Source organism: Gavialis gangeticus, unplaced genomic scaffold, assembly GCF_001723915.1.
Source record: "Gavialis gangeticus isolate Ggan-Ray unplaced genomic scaffold, GavGan_comp1, whole genome shotgun sequence".
Classification (NCBI taxonomy): Eukaryota; Metazoa; Chordata; order Crocodylia; family Gavialidae; genus Gavialis; species Gavialis gangeticus.
The window spans coordinates 9,993,916-10,017,106 of NW_017729009.1; the positions used below are offsets into that span (position 1 = coordinate 9,993,916).

Consider the following 23,191-nt stretch of genomic DNA (forward strand, 5'->3'; position numbering starts at 1 on the left):
CCTTCGGGGACCCCATCCTGGCAGCACAGTTGAACCTTGCTCTGCTAATTGGTCTGAGTCCGGGGGTGGGGGGCTAGCAAACTCCCTGGCCTCCCAGAGAGGCTGGTGCTGAGTGCAAGGCCAAGGTGCTCCCTCCTATTCCCAGCCTAGTGAGATCACTCCAGATGATGACAACCACATTTCTCAATTGGTTAAAATCCCGCTCTGGACTCTTCCCTTGCTTTTGTTCTTGGCCCAGTTTCCCTGGCAGCCGGAGCAGCGCAGCAGCAGCAGCAGCAGCCGCCACTGCCCTGGCTCTGAGAGGAGCCTCCCTGGAGCCCTGTTTAATTCATCCCCCTCAGCCTGCGCGCCCGGGGTGGGAACACTGGGAACGCTGTGACTGCCCCCCTCCCCAGCCACGCTAGCCCGAGGCCCAGCTCATCACCCCTGTCACCCCTCGCTGATACTAACTCAACTTGCCTGCACTGTTGTAGGGGGCAGATGGACTGTCGGAGCCCGAGGGCATCTCTCTGAAACGCGTTGCCGTGGTGGAAGATTTCTTTGACATCATATACTCAATGCATGTGGAGAACTCGTCGGAGCCAGGCAAAGCGCCCAAGCATGCCGGGCAGAAGAAAACCTACCGAGCGGTGAGGCTGCCTCCTCGTTCTCCCCAGACAGCCGGGCGCATCGGTGCAAAGGGGGAAGACCCCCTGGTGCGAGAGCCCGCACGAGCGGGGGTGGGATTTGGGGAGGGGAGAGGGGCTGCCAGTGCGAGGATGCAGAAAGCTGTGCGTGTGCGTGTGCATGTGCGTGCGCGGGGCGGGGAGTGTTGTAGGAGGGCACAGCTGCTGTGCTGCGGAGACAGGAAAAGAAAGTGGCAGCCGTGGTGTGGGTGCATGCTGGCTTGGGAGGGGATGGCCAGGCTGTGATACACAAAGGCAACCGCGCACGACTGGCAAAGGAGCCTCCTCGCAGGCTTCAAGCCTCGCTGATGCGAGGGGATGTTCACCCCGTCCCCTGCTCGAAGCCACCTGCCTCCCTGCCTGCCGCGGCTGTACAGAAATGCCTCATTTCTCCCAGGCTCCCCAAGGCAGAGAGTCACGACTATGGAAGTATGGGGCCCGGGGGGCCAGCGTCCCCCTCGCAGCCCTGACTTGCCGCATGGGCTGCCCTGATTTCTATCTCGGGTCCCTCCGCTTCCGAGTGGAGGCCTGGCATGCACCGGGGAGCGGTGGATCTCACAAATCCCAGCACACGGGTGCAAAGAGCTTGCTCTCTCCCTGCTGAAGCCACCATAGCTAAACCAGGAACAAATGGAGCCTGACGCCTGCATCTCGGGGAAGTTGGATATTTCCCCTGCAAATATTTTGCATCTTGTTTCTTGCCCACGAGGCGCTGAATTCCCCCCCTCCCCATCTCTGAGCAAGCTGCTGAGTATCAGACGCAGGCAGCAGCCTGCGTCTCTGCTGCGTGTGCTGCTCGGGGTCCCTGCTTGTGAGGGCTGCCCGGGTCTCTGCCTGGCAGCGCGATGATGCCGAGCTCGGGAGGCCATGGCGGATGCTCATGCCCCCGCACTGATCACAGGCCCTGCAGGCGCTGCACGCTGCGTGAGCCCGGGCTCCCGGCAGGACCTGCGTGCTGCTGGAGCTTCTGCTGGGGAGCAAAGTGCTGTGCAGACATCTCGTGTCCTCCCAGTGGCTCACGGGACCAGGGGGCTGCGTGCATGCAGCTCCTGCCCCTGCCATGCAGCACAGAGCCGGCAGGCCCACCGTGCACGCGGCCGTGCTCTGGCCGGTGGCGGGTGACCTCTCCGCAATTAAGGAGGGCGGCTTCACCAGCGTGGCCACAATGCAGAAGGTTCTGCTCATTTCCACAGCAGGCTGCTCTGACCCTCCCTAATTCCTTCAATCCAGCTCTCCGGAGGACTAATCTGCACACAGCGCAGCCTCCGGGGAGCAGCCTGGGTCGGTCTGTTTTCCCAGGCCTGCTCACAGCAGTCAGAGAGCTCCACGCTCCACCCCTGAGGCTCCCTCCTGAGCTGAGATCATCACATTAGCAGCGCATATCCCCTCCTGACCTGGCAGGACTCAAGCTGACTGTCCTCCCTGGTGCCCCATCACGCTGCCCTGGAATACATTTGCAGCCTGGCTGGGAAGGTGAAATACTGCAGATTACACGCGGCGCCTGATCCGGGGGCCCCGACGCACAAAGGGGCTCTGTCTGGATGGGCAGCTCCAGAAGATGCACAGCGTCCCTCACCAGTCCTCTGCCTCTCCACCATCTGTAATCAGAGTCACTGGAGAGTTTGCCCTTGTCCGTGACCTCCAGAGAGAAGCAATCAGAAAGGGAATTTGGATGGGAGATAACTCATCAAGGAAGCTGCCTGCTCTGCAGAGCATCAAGTCAGCTGAGAAATAACAACTGGATCACTAAAATTAGCCGGACATTTGCAGCAGACACCATGGCGCGGCTGGAGCGGGCGAGGGGCAGGAGAGCCGGCCGTACTCCTGTCAGCCAGGCTCGGGCTGCCCTCTCGTAGGCTTCAGACCAACTCCTTTGCCAGCAGCAGGCTCCATGTGCCTGACTTGTAGTCCTCCCGCCCCATTGTCCAACCTGACAAACGTTTCACGGATTGCTGGCAGGGCCAGGGCCGAGCTGGGCGGTGGCTCGGTCACTGGAGGCGTGGAGCTAGATGGGGCCGTGTCTGCCCCAGAGGGCTCTGCGTCCCCAGTTTGGAGCTGCGGGACAAGCTGTGCAACTTTCTGCCCGCTCGCTATTAGCATGCATGTAAAACCGAGGCTATGCTGCCACTTAGTGGAAGTGACTGTCTCTCTTCTCCATAACTTCTGCTTCCAGAAATCTGTTTTAATCCATTTCCAACCAAAACCCTTCCTCCTGCCCCCTTCTCAACATGAGTTTGTTCTTCTTTCCTTTTCTTCCCCTTCTTTTGAACAAGGCCCTCCCCACCTCCCCACTCAGAAAAAACCCCCAAAACTAAAATGGGTGGGTTTTTAAATTTTTTTGATTTTTCCTAGCAAAACAAAATGGGAGGAGGACTTTCCCAAATCAGAACAGGGTCTGGGAGTCAGGGGTCTCTTCCTGGCTCTGCAACTCGTTTGCTAGGACGAGCCTCCTGGACCGAACTGTGAGATGATGGGAACAAGCTGCCCGAGGGGGTGATACTTGCCAGTCAAGACAGGATGCCTTCAGCCACACACTAGTTATTAGGCTCAGCACAGGGGTAGTTGGGGGAAGTGCTTTGGCCTGTCATGTCCAGGTTGCCAAAATAAGGAGATGGATGCTTAACTTCAAGGTCCCAGGTTGGAACAATTCGGCCTTGGTTTTTCTGTGCCTTCATCTATAAAACGAGGGACACATTTGGCTAATCGCATCAAGCTGCAGGAGACTCAGTAGATGAATATTTGTAAAAGTGCTTGCAGTTCCCCAGATAAAATGTGTTTGAGGCGTGCAAAATGTTGCGAACACTAACTGGTTTGCATTGCGGGAAAGACGGAGCTGCCCCTAACGAGATGAACGGATCCTTCAAGTCACTGGCGTAATGGAACAACGACCAGGGGAAATTGGGCAGGAAATGGAGAGACTTCACTGTGCTTTCACAACTCACAGTTTAGTCTTTCCTAGCGAGAGGGGATGGTACTGGGTACTGACTATGAAGGATGCCCAGAGGTCTTAATCCCTTCATCAGGGGTTGCCGTGGGCCTCAACCTTAGCACCTCCGGTACGGTGCTCAGCTCCACCCCTTGCAGAAAAGGGCCTGGTGCACTCAGCGGGACGGGGTGCTGAGGGATCGGTGCGTTGTGCTCTGGATCAATACCGCTCTTCCTTTGCTGCGCCAGGCGAGGTGGGCCGGGGCCGGTGATCCCTCCTGTCCCTTGCCCGGTGCTGTGTTTTAAGCCGTCTCCCTTCTCCAGGACACACAGACATCTCATTGTTTTCCCAGATTGCAGAGACCTATGCTTTCCTTCCAAGAGAAGCTGTGACCAGGTTTCTGATGAGTTGCACGGAGTGCCAGAAGAGGATGCATTTCAACTCCAACGGACTGGAGCCCAAAGGTAAAGGCACATGATTTCTGCGAGGTTGGTCGCCTCAAAGCATGTCACCTTGCAGTGCTGTCCTTGACCAGGTATTCAGATACTGTCCAGTTAGCAGTGATACTGCTTTACTGCATAGCTTCCCTAACCCAATAATAATAATAATAATAATGATAATAATAATAATAATAATAATAATAATGTAAAACTGGAAGAACTGAACCAATCTCCTGGTCTTCCCTGTTTAGGCTGTTTGCTTTCGCAGACAATGAAAACAGACTACTCCATTTCCTTTAGCATCTGGTTGGCTGCTTTCAATTTTTCTTACACCAGACATCAAGTGGAAAAGTTTGGGGTGGAAAGGTTGCAGATATTTCTGTTGACTTTAGACTTTGTAAAACCTTTCCACCTACAACACTCACATTACTGAACAAGCATGACCTCAAATTTCCTCTTTAAACTATTATCATATTATGAAAGGCATTGAGTAAGTTTGACTAATGGAGGTTTCTGATAATGAAGTCATTCTCACTAATTAATGGAGGCCATGATCCTGTTTTGGGTAGCAGAGGGTGCCTAGCTAATCCCAGCTACACTCTTATTTATGCGTGCACCAAATTATCGCTGCCGCCGCGGGATTTAGTTCGTTATGCATTCTTTGTAAACTGAACCTTTCTGCAGTTCTTGGAGTGTAAAGACAAAAGCAACGCTTAACTGTGGGCCAAATTTTCTGCTGGTATACATGGGAAAAACTCCGGCCAAGTCAATTCTTGTATTTGTTGTAACAAGATGCACATTTATTTTCTGTTACCAAGCGCAGAATGGAAAACGTGCTGGGAGGTTTCCCGTAACAAAAGTACTAAAATAATAAGCACCACACAGAGGATTAAACCATTTCTAGTAACTTAAGGCAAACTGACCCTTTGGTAGCTCTTGTCCAGCAGAGAAGGAGAATGAAAGGAGCCGAGTGCCAGGGTATTTCTGCTATTCAGTGCCAGCTCCCGAGTGCTAACAGCTGTGAGCAGACTTGTGGTCAACCCCAGAGTTTCCATTAAACAGGCATCCGTGTGCCACTTGTCCACAGCTAGCTGCTGAAACACTGGGTCTGCTTCCTAGAAACCGGGCCGGAATAATCATGCAGGATGTTAATTAGCTGGGGTATCATTAGAGCAGCGGCACCTTCCCCAGCTGCAGATGCTGGGCCCCTTCCTTCTTTCACTTAGGCCCATGGAAATGTTGGGCTTTGGCATCAGCAAGAACAAAACTGCCCCTGGGCTGATTGCAGGGTATCTGTCACGAGCAATGTTATTTGTATGGTGGATAAAATTGTGAACCGATGCAGCGGGGGGAGGGAAATAGGACCAGGGAGGGACCGGTGGAGTTTGCATCTTGTGTCTCGACTCCAAACACAGCACTTAAATAATGTTTAGCACTCATGTCTCTCAGCTGACATGGCCATGACCCTTTCCACAAACAGTATAGTGGAAAGGGATATGACCACTTTTGAGACTGCTTTACCCTCCCCGGTCTCCCAAGACAGCGATGCTCCCTAGAGACACTGCAGTGGCCTAGGCTCAGATACCAGACACAAAGTGCAAGGTGCTGAGCATCATCCCATCGCCGGACCCCTGCTATGAAAATCACAATCGGGAGAGGCAAGGGCGAGGCCGTCTGCCCTGATTCAAGTGCAGCAGAGACCTTTTCCATAAAGCTTTCTCCCAAGATCAGCACTCTCGGGAATACACCACACAGACACGCACGGCCCGTCATGCACAGTCTTGCTCCTCGGCCAGGGCCAGGAGGAAACAAACACCGTCTGTTCGGAGCGCTCCGATTTTGTGCAGGGCGCAGATAGGGGATGCTTTGAAGCCCATGAAAGATAGATGGATTAGATTAGATTAAACTGACTTTTATCAGGGACCTTGACTAATTTCACTAACGTTAGGTATATAGGAATTTATCTGGGGGCCGTAGAAGGATTACATGTAGGCACACACATAAAATGCAACTCCCACTGAGGTAAAAAAAAAAATCTGAACCATTCCTGCCAGTGCCCACCTCCCCCATTCATTAAGAAAATCTCACCTCACTGCAATCCCAACCAGGAAAAAACCCTAATTAAATGTGTCTTATGTGCTGACCCCTGCAGGGCACCGTATGATGAGTGAAAACAAACTGTCTTGCTTGTGAGAAACTTGAAATAACCACCTTGTGATTTACATTGGTGTAAATCAGGAGTAAGGGCATTGGAGGAGTTGTCCAGGTGTGGAATTGGGAACAGAACTATTTTGTCCTGGACACCTTGACTTGTTATCCATATAATATAATACATGAATATGTAGGCGTGTAGGTATGTATGTCTGTATAGATATATATATATATATACACATACCGGCTTATATACACTGGACTATATTGGTTACACACGCGCAGTCTTCCACTGTGCAGGGTGACACGGTTATTTCACTCTCGATAGAAAAGCCATGATAATATTTAATGACGACAGATTAACCCCCTTCAGCAGCCTCCTACTACTGTGCAGTAGCTGGAACTATTCCTGTAGAGTCCCACCGGACTGCTCGAAAGAAGGTTTTCCTACCACCTTTTATTGCTAGAGACTTTGGACTGGAAAACAGCATCTACGCTTCTCGGGCCAGATTCGTCTCTCGGCTGCCCTGCAGTAAATTCAGAATAAGTTCAGCCGAGTGAATGGCACGACGGCAGGTTTACACCGGGGTGCTGCAGGCAGGGTTCATTTGCTCCCACAGCTCCTTCCCCATTTGATGAGCTCATCCTTTATGCGTGGAGCTTCATTAATTACTACGGCACCAAACCGCCATCTGAGAGGCGGACGCCTGACTCGAGCTAGGGGCAAGCTGCATGGGAGGCCGTGCCTGCCACCCGGCTCGGCAACAACAGAATAGCAAGGATCTTGCCCCTCTGCCCAGTGCAGACTCGCTTTCCCCCTTCCCCAGCTCCGGGAGCAGCGGTGTTGTGGGGAGACCACTCCACGTCCCTTCCACTCCCCGCTACCAGATCAGCGAGGTTCGGCTCTCTGGCTAGCGGCCCGGGTCCTCGGAGGGCCGAGGGTTTGCGACAAGCAGCTCCCTCCCGTCCTCTCCATCAGCAGGAGGGCCAGCGCAGCCCCGTGCACGCACATCACTTAGGGAAGCCCCAGAAACCGGCTCTGAGGAGGGGCTGCTGATTCATCCTCCCCTGCTCCTGACAGCCTAGAAGCACTCCACTCTCAGTCCTTATTAATGAAGGACCTTATTAAGCTATCTGAATAGATAAAGTCGCAGAGGCTCGGCTAGGTTTTTATTCCAGAAAAATGAGGGCAGGAAGTGTCATAATGAAGAAACACTGTCATCTTTACACAGTGACTTTGGATGAGGTAGACACTGATTATTGTTTTAATGGAGAGACGGTAGAAAGCCAAGGGACTGGGAACCGGCACCCTGCGTTGCAAGGCCTCGCAGTGGCGTGGTCCTAGACAGTGGGGAAGGAAAAGACCCTTTGCCGCCTGCTTCATCTCCCTTTCTCTGCAGGTTTGTCCCTTGACATCCATTTTTAGTGACTCGTCCAGACTAATTGTGAGCGTCTGGGATGGGGCTCGTACCGCATCCCTGGGGAGGCACCACCGGGCTAACAGCTCTTGCTGTCAGGCTGCTCCTCCACACAGTCACCCGCAGTCCCCCCCCTTCCCTCTTTTCACCTATTGCTCTATTGGCCCCATGGTTGTATAGCTCAGCGCCTGCAAGGAGTCCGCGTCCTCTGGCCATTGTGCACCGCAGCCTCTTCTGCGTCTCTGGGGAGGAGAATCGGGGAGGAGCACGAGCAGATGCAGTTTCAAACCCGCTAAGTGCTGCTCTCTGCAGAACTGAGGCAGGGGCTGCTTTCGGCGAAGGGCTTCGGGGGAAACCTCTTTTCTTCACGGCTCCTGCAGAACCACCCTCCCGCGTGGGGAAGCTGGGGGAGAGGTGGACACGGCCTGAGTATAGCAACAGTCTCGGCGCTCCGTGCACGAGTCCCCTTTTACTAGTGCTGGACACAGCGATTGCAGCGACTCGGGGAGCGCGAGTGGGCCCACCCAGACACGATGCTTAGCTCTTCCCTGATATGGTGGAAAGCTGCTCTAGGGATGGCTACGGCCACAGGAGGCTGTGCTAGACCCAGATTTGCCACTGGATGCCCTTGCACTTCTCTTTAAGGGAGTTCCTGCCCTTGCTTTGTTAGAGGCAGCCTGCCTTAAACATGCTGCTACCATTACCCCCACAAGTAGATTATTGCAGTGCTTTGTTGGCTCCCTTTTCTGTCCCTGCCATGGCCAGGACCAGGCTGCGGGTGGCACATGGTGCATTTTAACTACAGCCTAGACTATCCGGCAGCATATAACTCTCTCCCCAGCCTGTCCCCATTGGCCTCTGCACCATAATGGGATTGAGTTTAATGCTTCGCTTCTGAGTTTACAAGACTCCTAATGGCTTTGCACCTTCATATTTGACTGAGCGAATCACTCTGTAGAGCTCTGACCATCCCCTTCAGTCCACAGACGCAGGATTACTGCAGATGCCCAGGCATGAATGAGAAGAGCCTGGAGAACAAGCACACAGTGACTGAGGCTTTTGTTGCAAAGAGCTCCCAGACAGCTTGTGCCCATTGCAGCACGTGCGCTTGGGTCAAAGCCTTTCCAAGTCAGGCGTGCTGAGTTCGGTCTCCTTTCACGAGTGCTGAACCCCCACAGCTCCTGCAGGTTTCCTTTGGACTTGCAGGTGCTCAGCGCTTCTGAGAATCAGGGCGATAAGTTTTGGTTGGATGGTTTTGTTAGGACGCCTGTAAAACACCTTTATGAGCAGCGCCCTGTCACACCAACTTTCTGGTGGGGCTTTTGGGCACGGACAGCCTCGTGAAGCAGGTGATCCCAGACCATGCAAGTCACACGGTTAAGGCCCAGAGAGGCACTGAAAATCTTCCCTTCTTGAGTCCACCTCAGCTCCCAGGACTACTACTCACTGGTGGGCTAACCCGACCCCTACCCCAGCACCTCCCTTTCATAATGCACCGGGGGAGGGAGGAGATTCATGCCTTACATTCGTTTACCACCTTGCAAATCCCTGCGCTCAGGGCAGGGCAGCTGCACGCCCGCTGGCCAGCACACCCTGCCAGTGCACTGCAACGCTCCTCGTGACTAAACACGTTATGTGTGACTATGAAATCAATGCTAGAATAAATCATGCCAGCTGCCTCCATTCCTGCTATGGAGAACTGCCGAGCTGCCTGGCCAAGTAGAGCAGGGAGAGAAAGGGCTAGAAAATAAAGTCTAGAGGTAAGGTGTAGAAAACCATTAAGATTTATTTTTTGTTTAACCGGGGGTCTTCTCATTTGGCTGGAGATATCTGCTTCAGCAGTCACTAACGCCCAGTGGGGCTGTCCCACGAGATGGACATACTTACCAAAAAGCCTTACTATGGACCCCAGGGTGAAGGAGCCCCTCTCAAAAGGGGTGAGAGTCCCCAGGCTGCCACCATCTAGTAGTTGCCTTTGCACAGAGGTGATGGTTTAAATATCTCTGGTAAGAGTAGATGGCTCCTTCTTTGCTACGTCCTAGCTGAGTGACAAAACATTATACATCACAGGTGCCCATTTCCACAGGGGAGCATGACAGTCCCTTTGCAGGGAAAGGGCCAGATGCCTGCTCTGTCATCGCATTTGGGGAGGGGTGCTGTATTGTCCACGGGGCACTTAGCACACCGGATCCCAGCGCTGACTGGGGACTCCGGATGCTCCTGCCGGACAGGTGTTTAACGCAGGACGATAATGCACGGACAGAGCTGCATGCCAGCAACGCCCCCCATCTAAGCAGAATATCTCTCCTGTTCTTTACTTCAGAAAGCGAGCCGCCCTCCTCTTTGGTCTCGGGAATCATCGATTACAACATGCCGCTCACCTCCACGTACTTGAAGCAGATGAAGCTGCGGGTCATGAATTCACAAGAGCAGGTGAGTTGCCCTCCTGTCCCTCAACAGCAGTAGCGGTTGGGCAGAGCTGCAAGGCAAGGGGGAGGAGGGTGGCTGATGCCTCGCATCTTCGGGTAGCGATGGCCAGATTTTCAAAGGACGCTTTCCTACACGTCTAGACACGGGCAGGGCAGGATCTGCGCAAGTGCGGTGCATGTCGCCGTGTGCAGGATGGGAGGAGGCAGCATTTTACCTTTGGAAATGCATGTGGGACTTCTGCAGAAGGGACTCAAAGGAGAATAGGAGTGTATCCACAGCCATTATTGTTTGTGAGTGTCTGCATGTGCTTTAGGCAGATGGTCGTTTTAAGTGTAATTATTGCGAAGATGTACACGGTGGAGAGGGATGTATTGCTCTGCAGTCTTGCAAACTGCCTGAGGGCTTTAGCAAGTGGGGAGTCGACCCCAGGCTTTGCTTCTCTTGCTCAGGTGTTCTTTGCTCTTGAGCTGTTTGGCCTCTTGCTGGAGGTCAGCTCCAGTTGCTTCCTTCTTGAATCAGGCTGGGAGAAGGCTCAGCTGTTTGGTGACAATATTACGCCTCTGGATTTTGATCCAGGAATGGAGGGGAAAGATTCCCACATGATTATACCCAGGCCACAGAATTTCCCAAGGTTTCTGCAGCTGTAGGATTTGCTACGGAAACCTCAGTGCACCATGGAAACGGACTATAAAAAGAAAAATACACTTTACTTGCTCCCCACAAAGCTGCAACGCGGCACTTTACAAACCCAGTGTCAGTCCAGCAAACACTGAGAGCTGAGACGGATTGCTGTACCCTATTCCAGCCTCCCTGCTCGTGCACAATGCCCTTCTACCTCCCCCCGCTTATGCACGATGCCCTTCTACCCCCCCCATACATGATGCCCTTTCTACCCCCCCGCTCATACATGATGCCCCTTCTACCCCCTGCTCATACATGATGCCCTTTCCACCCCCTGCTCATACATGATGCCCAGCAGCAGGAGCAGGTGCACACATGCTTTAGGGGGTAGGAGGCATCATGAATTGTTGGTTTGAGTTGTGACGTTGCTGCACATGGACAGCTGTTATCTGATGATGGACTAAGCGATGCTGGTTGGAGAATGCTGTGCAGAAGGGTAAAGGGCCAAACCTTGCTTTTCCTGCAGGGAAAGAAGAGACAGATGAGGAACCTTTTTGTTGCTTTTAGTAAATGACCTTTCCCTAGGAGGCTGCATGATGTCTTAATGGCTGGACATTTGCATCATTTTTCCCTTTTGCCTGTTCTGGACACTGAGCAGCATTTAAAAGCTTGTCTCCAGAGCAGATCTAGACTGGGGAGTGCAACGGGGGGAGCTCCCTGTCTTCCTGAGCCTAGAATCCATTTTCTCAGATACCAGGAGAAAATCAGATTGTAAAATGGATCCATTCAGGGGAGCAGATGGCTGGAGGGACTGGTAATGCAACAGTGCTGGGAACTGCTTCATAGCCATCCTTGGTCAAGAGGAACAAGCCCTCGCTGGCTGTTTGTCGGCTTATCCGTAGCGGGTTTGGTGGGTCTCAGTCCAAATTGTGAGCAGGCAGATGTTTGCCTCAAAGAGACGGCCACCGTAATTGGCACCAGCTGGTGTTTGCTCCAGCAAGGCTGGGGACGGAGGGAGCCAGGAGGACTGAGCAGTTTTTGTGCCGTCCCTGCTCTGTGGGCAAAGAGAAGCTTTTGTTCTCTTCAGCAGAAACAAATCCGGTTTGGGGAGGAGAAAGGAGGCCAGCAGGAACAAGTTGGCTGCTGCTGGGTGAGATCAATACATTGACCTTTCCCTGTGCCACCAGCTCAGGTGGAGAAGGTGCTGAGAGACACTTGCTAAAGGGCAAGAAAATAAATTAGTGTGCTGAGACCAAAGAAGGCTCTTGGATGCCATCTTCCATTGCCCTGACTCCAGGGCTCAGGCTTGCCATCAATGTACCATGGTGCTGTAAGGAAGCTATTAAAAGGATTGTTTTGGTAGACAGAAAAAGCCCTTGACTCACATTGGAGGGAGGTTAGTATGAACAGCCTTGAAGGTATAGGCAGGTAGAAAAGAGTCTGACAAAGTTACTAGGTCGTAGTTAGGAAAATCCAAGTTGCAACCCCCCACAAAAAAACACAACCAAAAACCAACAGCAGCAGCACAGGTGTAAGAAAGAGAGCATTGCATCGCCTCCTGGGCACTTCTATATCAGCTTTTATCTGAAGGGCCTCCCGCACTACACAGACAAACATTAATGCCTACATGCGTTATGATGGTGGTGTATTATCCCTCTTCTCTTGACGGGCCAAGGGACGCACGGAGAAGCCGAGGGCCTGATTTCCAGAACTGCTGAGTGCCTCTGCCTCCATTCACAGGGCACGCTGCCCTTCGCTATTGCCAGTCTGATCCTAAGTGGAAAACACTTGGATAGTCCAGCACTGGGCAGCATTACAAACCCCCACGACAGACAGACTGGGAGCTGATGTCTGCAGGGGCTGTCGATGCTCGGCCAACATCACTTATGAAGTCAGTGAGAGCCCAGGATCTTGACTCCCAGTCCCCTGCTAAGAAAGCTACTCTGAGTGATTCCTTTACCAGTAGAAACACAGGTCCGCTTGATTGAACCAGGGTCCCTACCAGCAAGGAGTCCTCAGCAGGCCCATTTGCAATCATGGAAAATGTACAGGAGCCTTTTTAAAGGAGACGCCAGGTCAGATTCTGTCCTCATTTGCACTTATGCAATCCCTCTGAAGCCAGGCCAGGTATTAGTCCAATGTAAATAAGATGTGCTATACTTGGAAATGTGCTACAGCCTACCCTTCTGAATGTTTGGGGCTAAGATGACCTGGATGTTACTCTGCTTTAGCTGCGATGCATCTGGCCTGGCTGGATCAAGAGCAGGTATTAAAGGAAGCAAAGAGGAAGTCAGGTGTCGATGCAATGCAGCATCCCCTTTTGCCTGACCTCATTCTGGTGGCACAGAGATGGAGAAGAGAGTGGGAGTCGGGGGGTGCCTGGACCTTATGAAGCAGACACTGCATCTTAGTTTTCCATAAAGCTGCACATTATTTAACGGAAGCTGCATATTGTTTCATCTTTTCCGGACATGGGATCAGGCAGATGACGATAGAAGAGGATCATTTTGCTCAGGAGGGACAGAATGGAAAAAGAGTCAGAGGGGTAATTGGTTAAAATGGATTCACCTCCCTGGGTCACTGTTGCCTAGGATTGAACCAAATATTTGTATCGGATGCTTTGGTATCCATAGCCAATCCACACCATTTTTTGGTGTTTGCAGGTTGTGATCCTACAGCTGCCCTTTTCTACCTGACGCTAGGCTGGCTAATTTAAGACATTTCTGTGACTTAAAACTTCACATTTCATGTCTACGAGAAGTCACGGTGAGTCACGTGCACGTAGCAGACTCACTCTTTTCTCCAAAAGGATGCTCTTTATTTCACTGGCTCTAAAGGCATTTCTTTCAACGACTTGGAGGGTTTGATCAGGCTGTACAGATTCAGGGCCCAATGTTTCGCAGTGCTGAGCATCTGCAACTCCAGATTTTGCTCCTGTGTGTTTCGTGTACACAGAGAAAGTTGCACGGGGCGTGCGGCTATTCTGAGACTCTGCGCTGGGTGAAGCATATGATGTTATTCTTTGTCTATAGATGGTCTACGGCGCAGTCCCCACAACACAGCTCTTTCTAAACAGATGGGCTCCAGCATGCAGGGTGCTGTGTGTCCCCAACATTTATCACACAACAATTGCAAGGCATTGAGTCCTTGCAAGATCGGGCACTCAATGCTTTCCCAGCTCAGAGGAAGGGGTCACACTTTACTGAGTTCACTCTGGTCCCTCTTGGATCTTTTGCTCCAGGGGGGGGAAAAAGATCTGATCTCGCACTGATGGCCTTGGTCACACTCTTGCCGCTCAGTCCACAAGCTGGCTGTTTCTTTTTCCTTTTGCTTCACCAAATTCACATCAGCTTGGAAAGCAGATGAAGTGATGGCTGTCCTGAGCTGCTCCCTAGCTGAGTTACGTATCATCAGCTCTACCTTCACCAGTGCATGTCACCTGGGTTAAAGCTGCTCTCTCCACAATGCTATATTTTATCCCCCCCCCAGTTTATCGGGTATATCATCCTGTAAACTCTTCCTCTTTTCACTGACTTTTCTTGGATATGCGAGTGTGCGGCTCCCTAAGCCTTTCCAAGCTGCAGCAATCGAGGGAAGGCATTATTTGGTGTCAGGAGAATTTGTCTTTCAGTCCGTTGCTGATACTCGAGCACGGTTCTTGTGAGCACAACAGCAGCGATCAGAGCCACTTGTCCAGATTCCTGCGGGAAGGAAACTTTGCAGAGTCCCAAAGGCAATAGGCTGGGGAAGGGCCAGGGTGCCATCCCCCGGAAGCACGAAGGAACTTTCTGTCTTACTTATGGCATCCAGGTCCCAAAGAGTTGTGGCTGTACCCAAGACCGCCGGCAGGTCCTGTCCTTGGTGAAGGAAAACTAAATGCAAGCAGAAGGCTGTTCGAGTTCCTATTATAACGCTTTGCATTCTCTGAATCCAAACCTATTCAGTGCAGGTGCTGATAAGAGAAGAGCCCCCCAAAAACGACTAAAAGACTGGAACCCCAGTGAAAGAAAGACCCCGGGAGCTCAGTCTGTTCATCTTAGCAAAGAGGAGGTGAAGAGGTGGCTTGACCACAGTCGGAGAGCCTCCGTGGGGAGCAGAAATCTGATCTGAGATCTCTGGCCCCATGGACGGAGGAGTAACCAGCTCCAAAGGCCGGAAGCTGAAGCTAGCCCATTTCAAACAGGAAATACGCAGAAACTTTTAACAATGAGGGTAATCAACCACTGCTTTCCCTGAACGGATCTGCTCTACATGAAACAGGAATTAAGTTTAGGAAGCCCTAAGGCCTGTTTTACCTAGAGGATGAGACCATGGCGGCTCCTCTGGCCTTCTAATCCTTCGGTCTGTGGAGGAAGAGGTCACCTGAACACCATATCGGATTGGTGGAGCAGCTATCGAGGGGTGTATCCGCAACCGGCCAGACGTGCTCAGGTCTTGGTAGCCCCTTGCAGAAACACACCTCCGCTGTCCCATGGCTGAGCTTTGTCTCCACGTTACAGCCTGCCCCACGTTACAGCTCTCCCTCGCTGAAATGCCGGCCGTCTCTGCAGGGATCCTCCAACCGGTCTCTTGTTAATGGTCTTTTGGAGGAGCCAGGAACCAACAGAGCTGCGAACCGTTTCCGAAACTTTGTTGGCTAATCGGAATCAGCCGGATGCTGTACGGGAATTTCCACGTGGGCTGATCTGGTGACTAGGCCAAGAGTCCTGGACAACACAGATGGGCGATGGCCTCAGGAGACGGCTTCATACCTTGCAGCTTCAGCTTCAAGGGGCTGGTGACCAGAAGACAAACTTGCTGATGGGCACGTGGGAAGTACCCGTGGGAAACCCTTCCAGCTGCCTCTAGTTTCGGGGTCTAGCCTTCCAGCTAGGACCCAGGAGGCCCTTCTCAGCTCTCCCCAGTATCTACACCAAAGCTGCCTAGAAGAGACCTGGAAAGGTGACCTGTCCAGCACCTTGCCCTGCCCCTTACAGTTGTGTGCAATAAATAATAATAAAGGTGGCCTCCAATCCCCACACCAAGCATCTCCCCCTCCCATTTTTCACCTTTTTCTATCATAGATACCCTAGAGCTATCAGTTTGGCTCTTTTTTCTGGAGGGTTTTGGCAGGATTTGGAGAAGATGGAACGAGAAACAAATGCAGGAGGAGGGGGTGTGAAGCTGTAGCTCCAAAGACTACAAAAGCCCTCCAAGAAAGAAGAGGAACCCAGACAGTTTTCTAATACAGAAACAAGCTGACGCTGCAGCCACGCTTTGAGCCTGCTTTTATACATCACAAAAGCAAGTTTAAAAATAATGATTCCTTGCTTTCTAGTTGAGTTTTAAAGCGAGGTCACCTTATTGCCATGCAATTTACTAACATTTGGTGGGTCTAATAGAAATAAATTAAATAACTGACTTGTATTCTCCTTGGTTTCTGCCAAGAACAATTAATTGTGTCCAGCAACATCGAGAAGAACTTATTTCACTTGGGGTAACAGATCTACGTAACTAATAAATGAATGTATGCCAAGACAGCCTTTTAACTTCATTATCTAGGAAAAATTGTGTGCGCGGTGTCTATAATTTACTAGTGCTGCTAGACTCACCGGTGTAAGAACAGCCGCATGTCCAAAAGGAAGCGCTCACAGCCTGGACGAATTAGAGAGATGCTTTATCTCTGCTTAGGGACGCAGAAGACAGGAAGGTCAGGATCTTCTACCTGGTCCTTTGTAGATGAAGAGAAGAGGCCTCTGCAGAGTGCACAACGCTTGCAAGCAGCACCCCGCCGACTCGTCAGAGGACAGCGGGTCCAATTCAGTTCTCACCCAGAGAAAATCTGCAGTGCCTCCTTGAAAGCAAACACACCTCCTTGGCATAACTGACAGCAAAATTACAACCTGTGCCATGTTGTCTGCAGCATGCAGAGATCCTTGTCTCACAGCGGCCGGTCCGTGCAGGTGCAAGAGGAGACTCGAGGCCCTGACAGTCTGCACAGTGTGCAGAAATTGCTTGAATTTCTGGATACCCACAGGGGCATTCGGATGTCTTCTGAAACCTTGACCCCTTCAACTCTAGAGCAGCAAGAAAATATTCTGGGTTTGTCCCAGGTGCCCCTTCCACCTTGTCTCCCATGGATGGATGGGAGCAGTTTTAAAATGATTAGCTAGTCCAGCTTTCCAGGCAGGCTTTCCCACCTGGGTTTATTCCAGCTCAGTCCTGGACGCATTTTTTTCATGCTCATACTATGTTGTTTGATGCAACATCCACTGAGGCCTCCTGCTTTGCACCACGGTGGAAGACTCTCAAGACCTTAGAAAGAGCAGCACTCTGCGGTGAGATGCCAGACGGCCTCCCTCCGATCTGGAGATGCTGCTGTCACCTTGGCAGACCCAATCCCATCTGGGTCTCGGGCTCTAAATGATGCTGAGCCTTTCCAAAGGTTGCTTCAGTGACTGATGACAAGAGGTCGCGTAATCAGCAAATGGCAGGAGCTGCTGCTGGATCTGAAATAGCACGAGCGTGCTACTGGTTGCTATGGCTTTGCTACGCTAACGGGCGCTATTTTAAGCGATGGAGAGGGGCCTCGGCCTGCATTCCTTACACACCCCAAGCTCCCGGGGACTACGCTGCGTGTCAGGGCTGGGTGAGGAGCGTGGCGTGACTGGTGACACCAGAACATGAGACCCCGAGGCGTGATCCTGGAAGGGGATGAGCACTTTCCGATCCCGCGGAAGTCAGCGAGAGCTGAGGACGCCCCTCCGATGGGATGGGAAGGATCCCTGTGCCCAGCGAGGTTTGCATGCAGCATTAAGTCCATCCTGGGAGAGGCTCTTGGGCCAGCTGATGCACTAAGGCGAGCAGAGACAGAGCAAGGCAGGCAGCAGAGGCAGGGCTTGGGAAAGGAGGGCACCAGCTGTTAAACTGCCCACCCCGGGCGCAGAGCAGACGCTAGGAGCAGGGGAAGAGTCTAGCTGGCAAAAACCCTACGGCAGGTTTCTAACATCTCAGGCAGCCCTGGCAGCACTGCCAGACCAGGATCACTCCTCCGCTGCCTGCTAGGGTCCATCTGCAAGGCCTGTGGTTCAAAGCCGACTTCCCTCGCCAGTGAGGGTCGTCTAGGTGGTCCCAGCTCTTTGGGCAGCTCCCCAAAGCAACTCAGGCTTCCAGCACCGGCAGCTGCAGCTGAGGATTAAGGGTGCATGGGCTTAACTGGCGAGGGACCTGGAGCTGGGACAACAAAGGGAGTTATATTTGGCAAAGCTGGCCAGGGAGACAGGCCCAGCATCTGCCTACGCTCCACGTGGCTCCTCCCCAGACTTTTATTCCCTCGCTGTGACAAGCAGGACATGGTCTCTGTCATTTAATAGATAGATGTGTGCCAGAGGAGCACAGCCCCCTTTGCTTTGTAGACTAGACGCAGGTAGATAGCACTTCCAGAAAGAAGAGAGAGGTTGCAGTGCAGAGAGGGGTGTCGGGGGGCTGGTAAACACCGTGTGAAAGAGCAGAAAGGGAGTGTTAAATTGCTGTGTCAACAGGCAGTGGAATCAGGAAAAGGTGCGTGCCACCGCAGATTAGCTCTTCTAGCTCCACCGGGGACTGGCTCACAGGTGTGCCCTTTCACTGAAATAATAAAAGCAGTGAATTAAAATGAGGCCAGGATGTCAGGGCAGCGGTGTGCGTCGGCATTCCTGCTCTGGAGCAGAAGTAGCTGAAGCGGGCTCCGTTCAAGTCCGGAAGTGGCTACAGGCAGACTGGCACTGAAAGGACTGAACTGGTTTTAGAAAAACCTGTTTACATGAGATTAATGGGAATGTGCGTGTAGATGTGCTCCAAATATCGCCTTGAAATCTTCACCTTCGTAAACATGTGGCAGTGCGTGGTATTTAGAGATAAAATACTTCTCAATTTAAGAATAGCATTAATTTATTGTATAGTTACCCCTCCCCCCCCAATTTTTCTGAATTATTTTGTGTAAACCACTCGAGGTAAGTTCATTGTCACGGTTTTGATTGCCAGCCATGCCTTGGTATTTTTGGCAAAGCTTTGATAGTGCAATGCTCGGGCTTGTATTTTTGCAATTTTAAATGCATTTCCGTTAGAAACATAAAGTGCAAAGGACCAGTGCTTTTGAAGAGTTGGCTTCTGTTGGTGAGACGTGTCTGGCTGTGTTTGCAGAGTATAATTTCTTCAATTTTCTCTCTGGTTTGTTCCCGTCTCCTATTTTGGGGTCTGAAAGTCATTCTGCATTGTCTGATTCTGTAAATGCATTTCGTCTTCTCATACTCTCAGAGCTTAAATTTAATCTGCAAAGCGGGATACGTCTGGGCGTTTTGTACCACTTCTGATCTGGAAGTGTACACACCCTGGCCGGATGGTCTCGTGCCTCGCTCTACCTCACATAACTTTGTGGATCCGGGTAAATTATACCGGGGCAGGAAGAGACAGACTTCTGGCCATCCTGGGGTATCTCACATGGTAGGCAGCTATTACTGCACGTTAGCAAATGCGTAGCATGAAATGGATGTGGATAGATGGAAGTTAGATCGGTATAATCTGCACTGGTAGCATTTTAGTGCTGGTTTTTTCATGGGCAATACTCCATCAGAAAAGGCCACGTTACGCGGGCTTAGGGCTTTATCTGGCCGTTGCTTCGGGGTTTTTTGGGGTTTTTTAATACACCTTTGCAACACCAGTTACACCAGCGTAAACTTCCATCTGTCCAGGCCCAAACACTGAGCTGTGCGTGCATTCTCCAGTCAGCCCGTTCAGTTTACCTGCACCTGTCATCTGTAACCGTCTGAGCGTTTTATAGGGATCTCCAGTTTGGGCGACCTATACCGGAGGTCTTACTCAATCAGTAGTTAAACATGATTAGAGTTTCTAAAAATTACAGCTGATAACTTTCGAACACAAAAGGTTTTACACCCAGCATGAGGTAACTCTATTTCAGACCTCATTATGACGGATAAGATGAATTAATCATTAGGCTGGAAGTTGGTGGTTGGCTGGGGACCAGTGATCATGACCTGATTACATTTGATATGTGCAAACAGAAGACAATTCCAACCAGTAATATATAGACTTAGTGCTTCAAAAAAAGTTTAATTTCCCAATACTGAGAAAAAATATGAGAGAAATTGATTGGGAAGAAAAATTTAGACAGAAAAAACATGAATGAGAATGGAGAGTTCCTGAAGAAAAATGTACTGGATTCTGACATCAAGGAAGATGACAGTTTTGGCTGAAAGCCTGTCCAGCCTCAATGGCGGAGTAAAGGCAGCAATTAAAAATAAAGAAGTCACACACAGAGGGGAATGGAATAAAGGGGAACTACATAGTAATCAGTGCAAGTTAGAAACAATAATGCATAGAATATTGAAAAGGGAAGCTAAAGACACCAAGGGAAAAACAATCATGGTTGCGCAGGCTAAAAACAGTTGAAGGGATTTTCTAGAAACAAGAGAAATTCCAACCGTGGCAAAGACCCTGACCGAGATGGAGATACGGTAGTAAAGGTCTAAACAGAAATGCAGGAAAGGCGGAGAAATATCTCTGTACTGTGTTTGCAAGGCGGCAGGATGATGAGCTTGCAGCACAGAAAGATGGGAAAGCACGTGCTGGTCCGTGAATAAGCAGAGAGGATTGCTTCATCAACCTTCAGACACAGTGGGTGCGTCTACATGAGACGCTTACTGCGCATTAGCCTAATAACACCACACGGTAGCATGGCGGTTAAAAGCCGTGCTAAAAGCCCACTGCGCAGTGTTATTAGGCTAATGCACAGTGAGCGGCACTCCAGCACTACTGCGCAGTAACTCTAGACAATGCGCGTGTAGTTAGTACTTTATTAAGCGAGCACTAAATTAAATGCACGGTATCGGAGGTGCACTAATGAACGCCCGGTGTATTTTAGTACAGGCACAAAGGCAAAGCTATGCATCGAGGAACAAGGGGAGCAGGCCACACCTAGACCGAGGCAGCGTGCTGCAAAGGGTTGTGGGGCCATAATGCACAAGCAGCTCAACCCGAGCTCCTGATATGCTGCTGCGGTAAAGAGGGCAATCCACAGACATACAAGCAGGAATGGGGAGGAGCAGGAGAAGAGGAGAGAGGTGATTTAACTCTCGTCTGGGTCTAATCTCCCTTCTGACTTCCAGCATCTTCAGATGGTTTGTCTGAATGAGTGCGACTAAGTTTGTTAGTGGAATTAGCCCCGACGATGAGGACAGTGACACCTGGAAAACGTCTCAGAGCTTTGCCCGTGCGTTGTGTAGCACTTTCCAAATATTTCCCCCCAAGTCCACTGGTCATGATAGCAGCTTTGTGACCTAGCAGGGTTTGCTCAGCAGCCTTGTCCAAGTACGCACCAAACAACTTCATGCCAAACCTTGAGCTACATAGGACCGATCCTGCCTCCAAAGCTCCCGCGCGCGCCCTGATCCTTTGTGGTTACTGGCGGTCCCTTGGGTACCCTGTAAGAGTAGTGGTGCTCACCCTGGTGTCTTGGGAAGTGCCGCCCACCTCTCCACTCCTGCGCGGCTTTTCACTGAACAGAATAGTCTTGATATCCCGTCCCAAAGCCTGGGATGTCAAGAGTATTCTTCCTTTCAGCTCTGGTGCTCCCCCTCAGGTCTGCCTGGCACGGGAAGCGCTTTCCGAGCGCAAGCTCCTTCTCGTTGCTGCCATTGTAGAAGCAGAGACTAGAGCTCGGCTTTTTGCCTCTGGCCTCTGACCGTGCGCACGTGTCTGCGGGCCCACAGAAGCAGGCTCGAGCCTAGTACAGACGCACAGACCGCGCACTTGAGCTACATTACGTGCACGTACGTGACGAGCGTGCAGCTGGGTGGGTGCGCTCGTACTCCAGGTATGGATATTCAACCCCGGGATGTGGCCCGAGGCTGCTAAAAATTTGGCTTGCACTTGTCTACCGTTTAGTAACAGCTGTGTTGAAACTGCTCGAGTCTGGGGGGTTTTCTGCGGGATTTAAGAGTGCTTCTGTCCTCCTCAGTCCACATCGCAGTGTAAACATGCCAGCTGGCGGCGAGTATTAATATGCCAAGCGACAACGACGGGAGACAGAGGGACTCAGGACTGCTGTGGCAGATCACATCATTGGTCTGCGGGGACGCGTCCTGCCTGTGGGAGGGCCGGACACCTGATCCTTCGGAGGAAAGCAGGCCCCACCTCTGCGAGCTATTCCTTCCGTGCCTCTCCAGGCCAGGGCCAGCAGTTTACATCCTGGACAAGGCGGCTGCATTTTCTCAGCGTTTCAGCTTTGACACGCTGACGCCGCAAGATCATCCTTCTCATTTGCAGAGAGACCGAACTACAACCGAGGGAACGAGCTGAAGTCCACGATACACCCCCCCAACACAGAAAACATGGTCTGCGGTGCAGTTTCTTAGATCTCCCATCCCTTTTTTCTTTCCTGGCTTCACTGAGGTCTGTTGTGCTGCTAAAGTTCAAATATTGTGATGGCAACACGAATGCAGAACATCCTGCTGCTGCTGTGTGAGCTCTGGCTGTCCTACAGCACCTTTCCTCCTTTCCCCTCTTCCCTTACCCCCCGGGGCAGGAGTGCTTTGCATTTTTAAAGCTCGGTACTGAGGAGGGTTCACAGTGATGATGCGCAAGCTAATGCAGCGCGGTCCGGTGTTGTGTAGCCTACTTTTCCAGAGGCACAGGGACATCAAGTGACTTGCACAAGGTTGCCCAGGGAATCAGTGACCCCTCCGGGATGAAAATCAAGCTCCTTCTAGCTCTCGGTCTTGTGCTGTTACTACATGACAGAGGTGACACGAATCCGCAGCCCACCTAGTTAAGTGGAGCTGCTGTATGAAGGCTTGAGCTGTGCGGACGGGACTTTTGTTCGGGACGGCCCTGGTAGTTCTTGGGGAAGTCGGCCCTATAAGACGAGTCAAGTTTAGGAGGGCTGTTCTTATTAACCATGCACATACACCCCTGGCTCTGGGCTTTGCAGACAAAAAGTTCAGAGATGGTACTTCTTTGCAGACAGCTTGAGCTCCCTCGCCCCAGGGAAATCAACAGCAAGTCTTTCCCCTTGACCCGGAGTCGGGAAAGCTTTGTAAGCATCTGAGCTTTGAGACCCAGGTAGTAATGCCGGCAAAGACTCGCGGAAGTAGAGCGTGTTGCGGGCACGGCCACTTTTGCTTGAAACCTTCGTTTTACCGCGGGATGGCCCCGCGGGCCGCATCTGGAGCCTGTGCGTTTGGACAGGTTTTTAAAAGCGGCATCGGCAAGCGCGGAGATGGGGACTGCGGGGCCTGCCGCGCGGGGACGGTCCGGGTTGTGCACAGCGGGAGCGGGAGCGGGAGCGCGGGACCACCAGGCTGGCGCCGCGGGGGAAGGGGCGAGGCGCTGCCCCGCAACCTGAGCGCGGGTGCTGGGCTGACCCCTCGGGGCAGGGGCAGGGGCAGCCCCAGCAGGCGGGGCGCTGCTTCCCGGAGTCAGGATCAGGCCTGGGAAGGGGGGTGCCCCCCTCAAAGCAGGCAGTGGCGGGGGGGGGGGGGGGCCCCCCCCCTCCCCCCGGGGGGG

General features: G+C 51.9%; 1 protein-coding gene across 1 annotated transcript in view; it reads left to right on the forward strand.

Annotated features, from left to right (window-relative positions):
- The first annotated feature begins 458 nt into the window (after positions 1-458).
- NOL4L (nucleolar protein 4 like) overlaps positions 459-23,191 on the forward strand; it is a 52,959-nt gene continuing 30,226 nt past the window's right edge. The window contains exons 1-3 of the mRNA XM_019509964.1: positions 459-629; positions 3,944-4,055; positions 9,924-10,033. Of these exons, the coding sequence (XP_019365509.1) occupies positions 558-629; positions 3,944-4,055; positions 9,924-10,033 (294 nt within the window). The 5' untranslated portion in view covers positions 459-557. The remainder of the gene's footprint in view (positions 630-3,943; positions 4,056-9,923; positions 10,034-23,191) is intronic.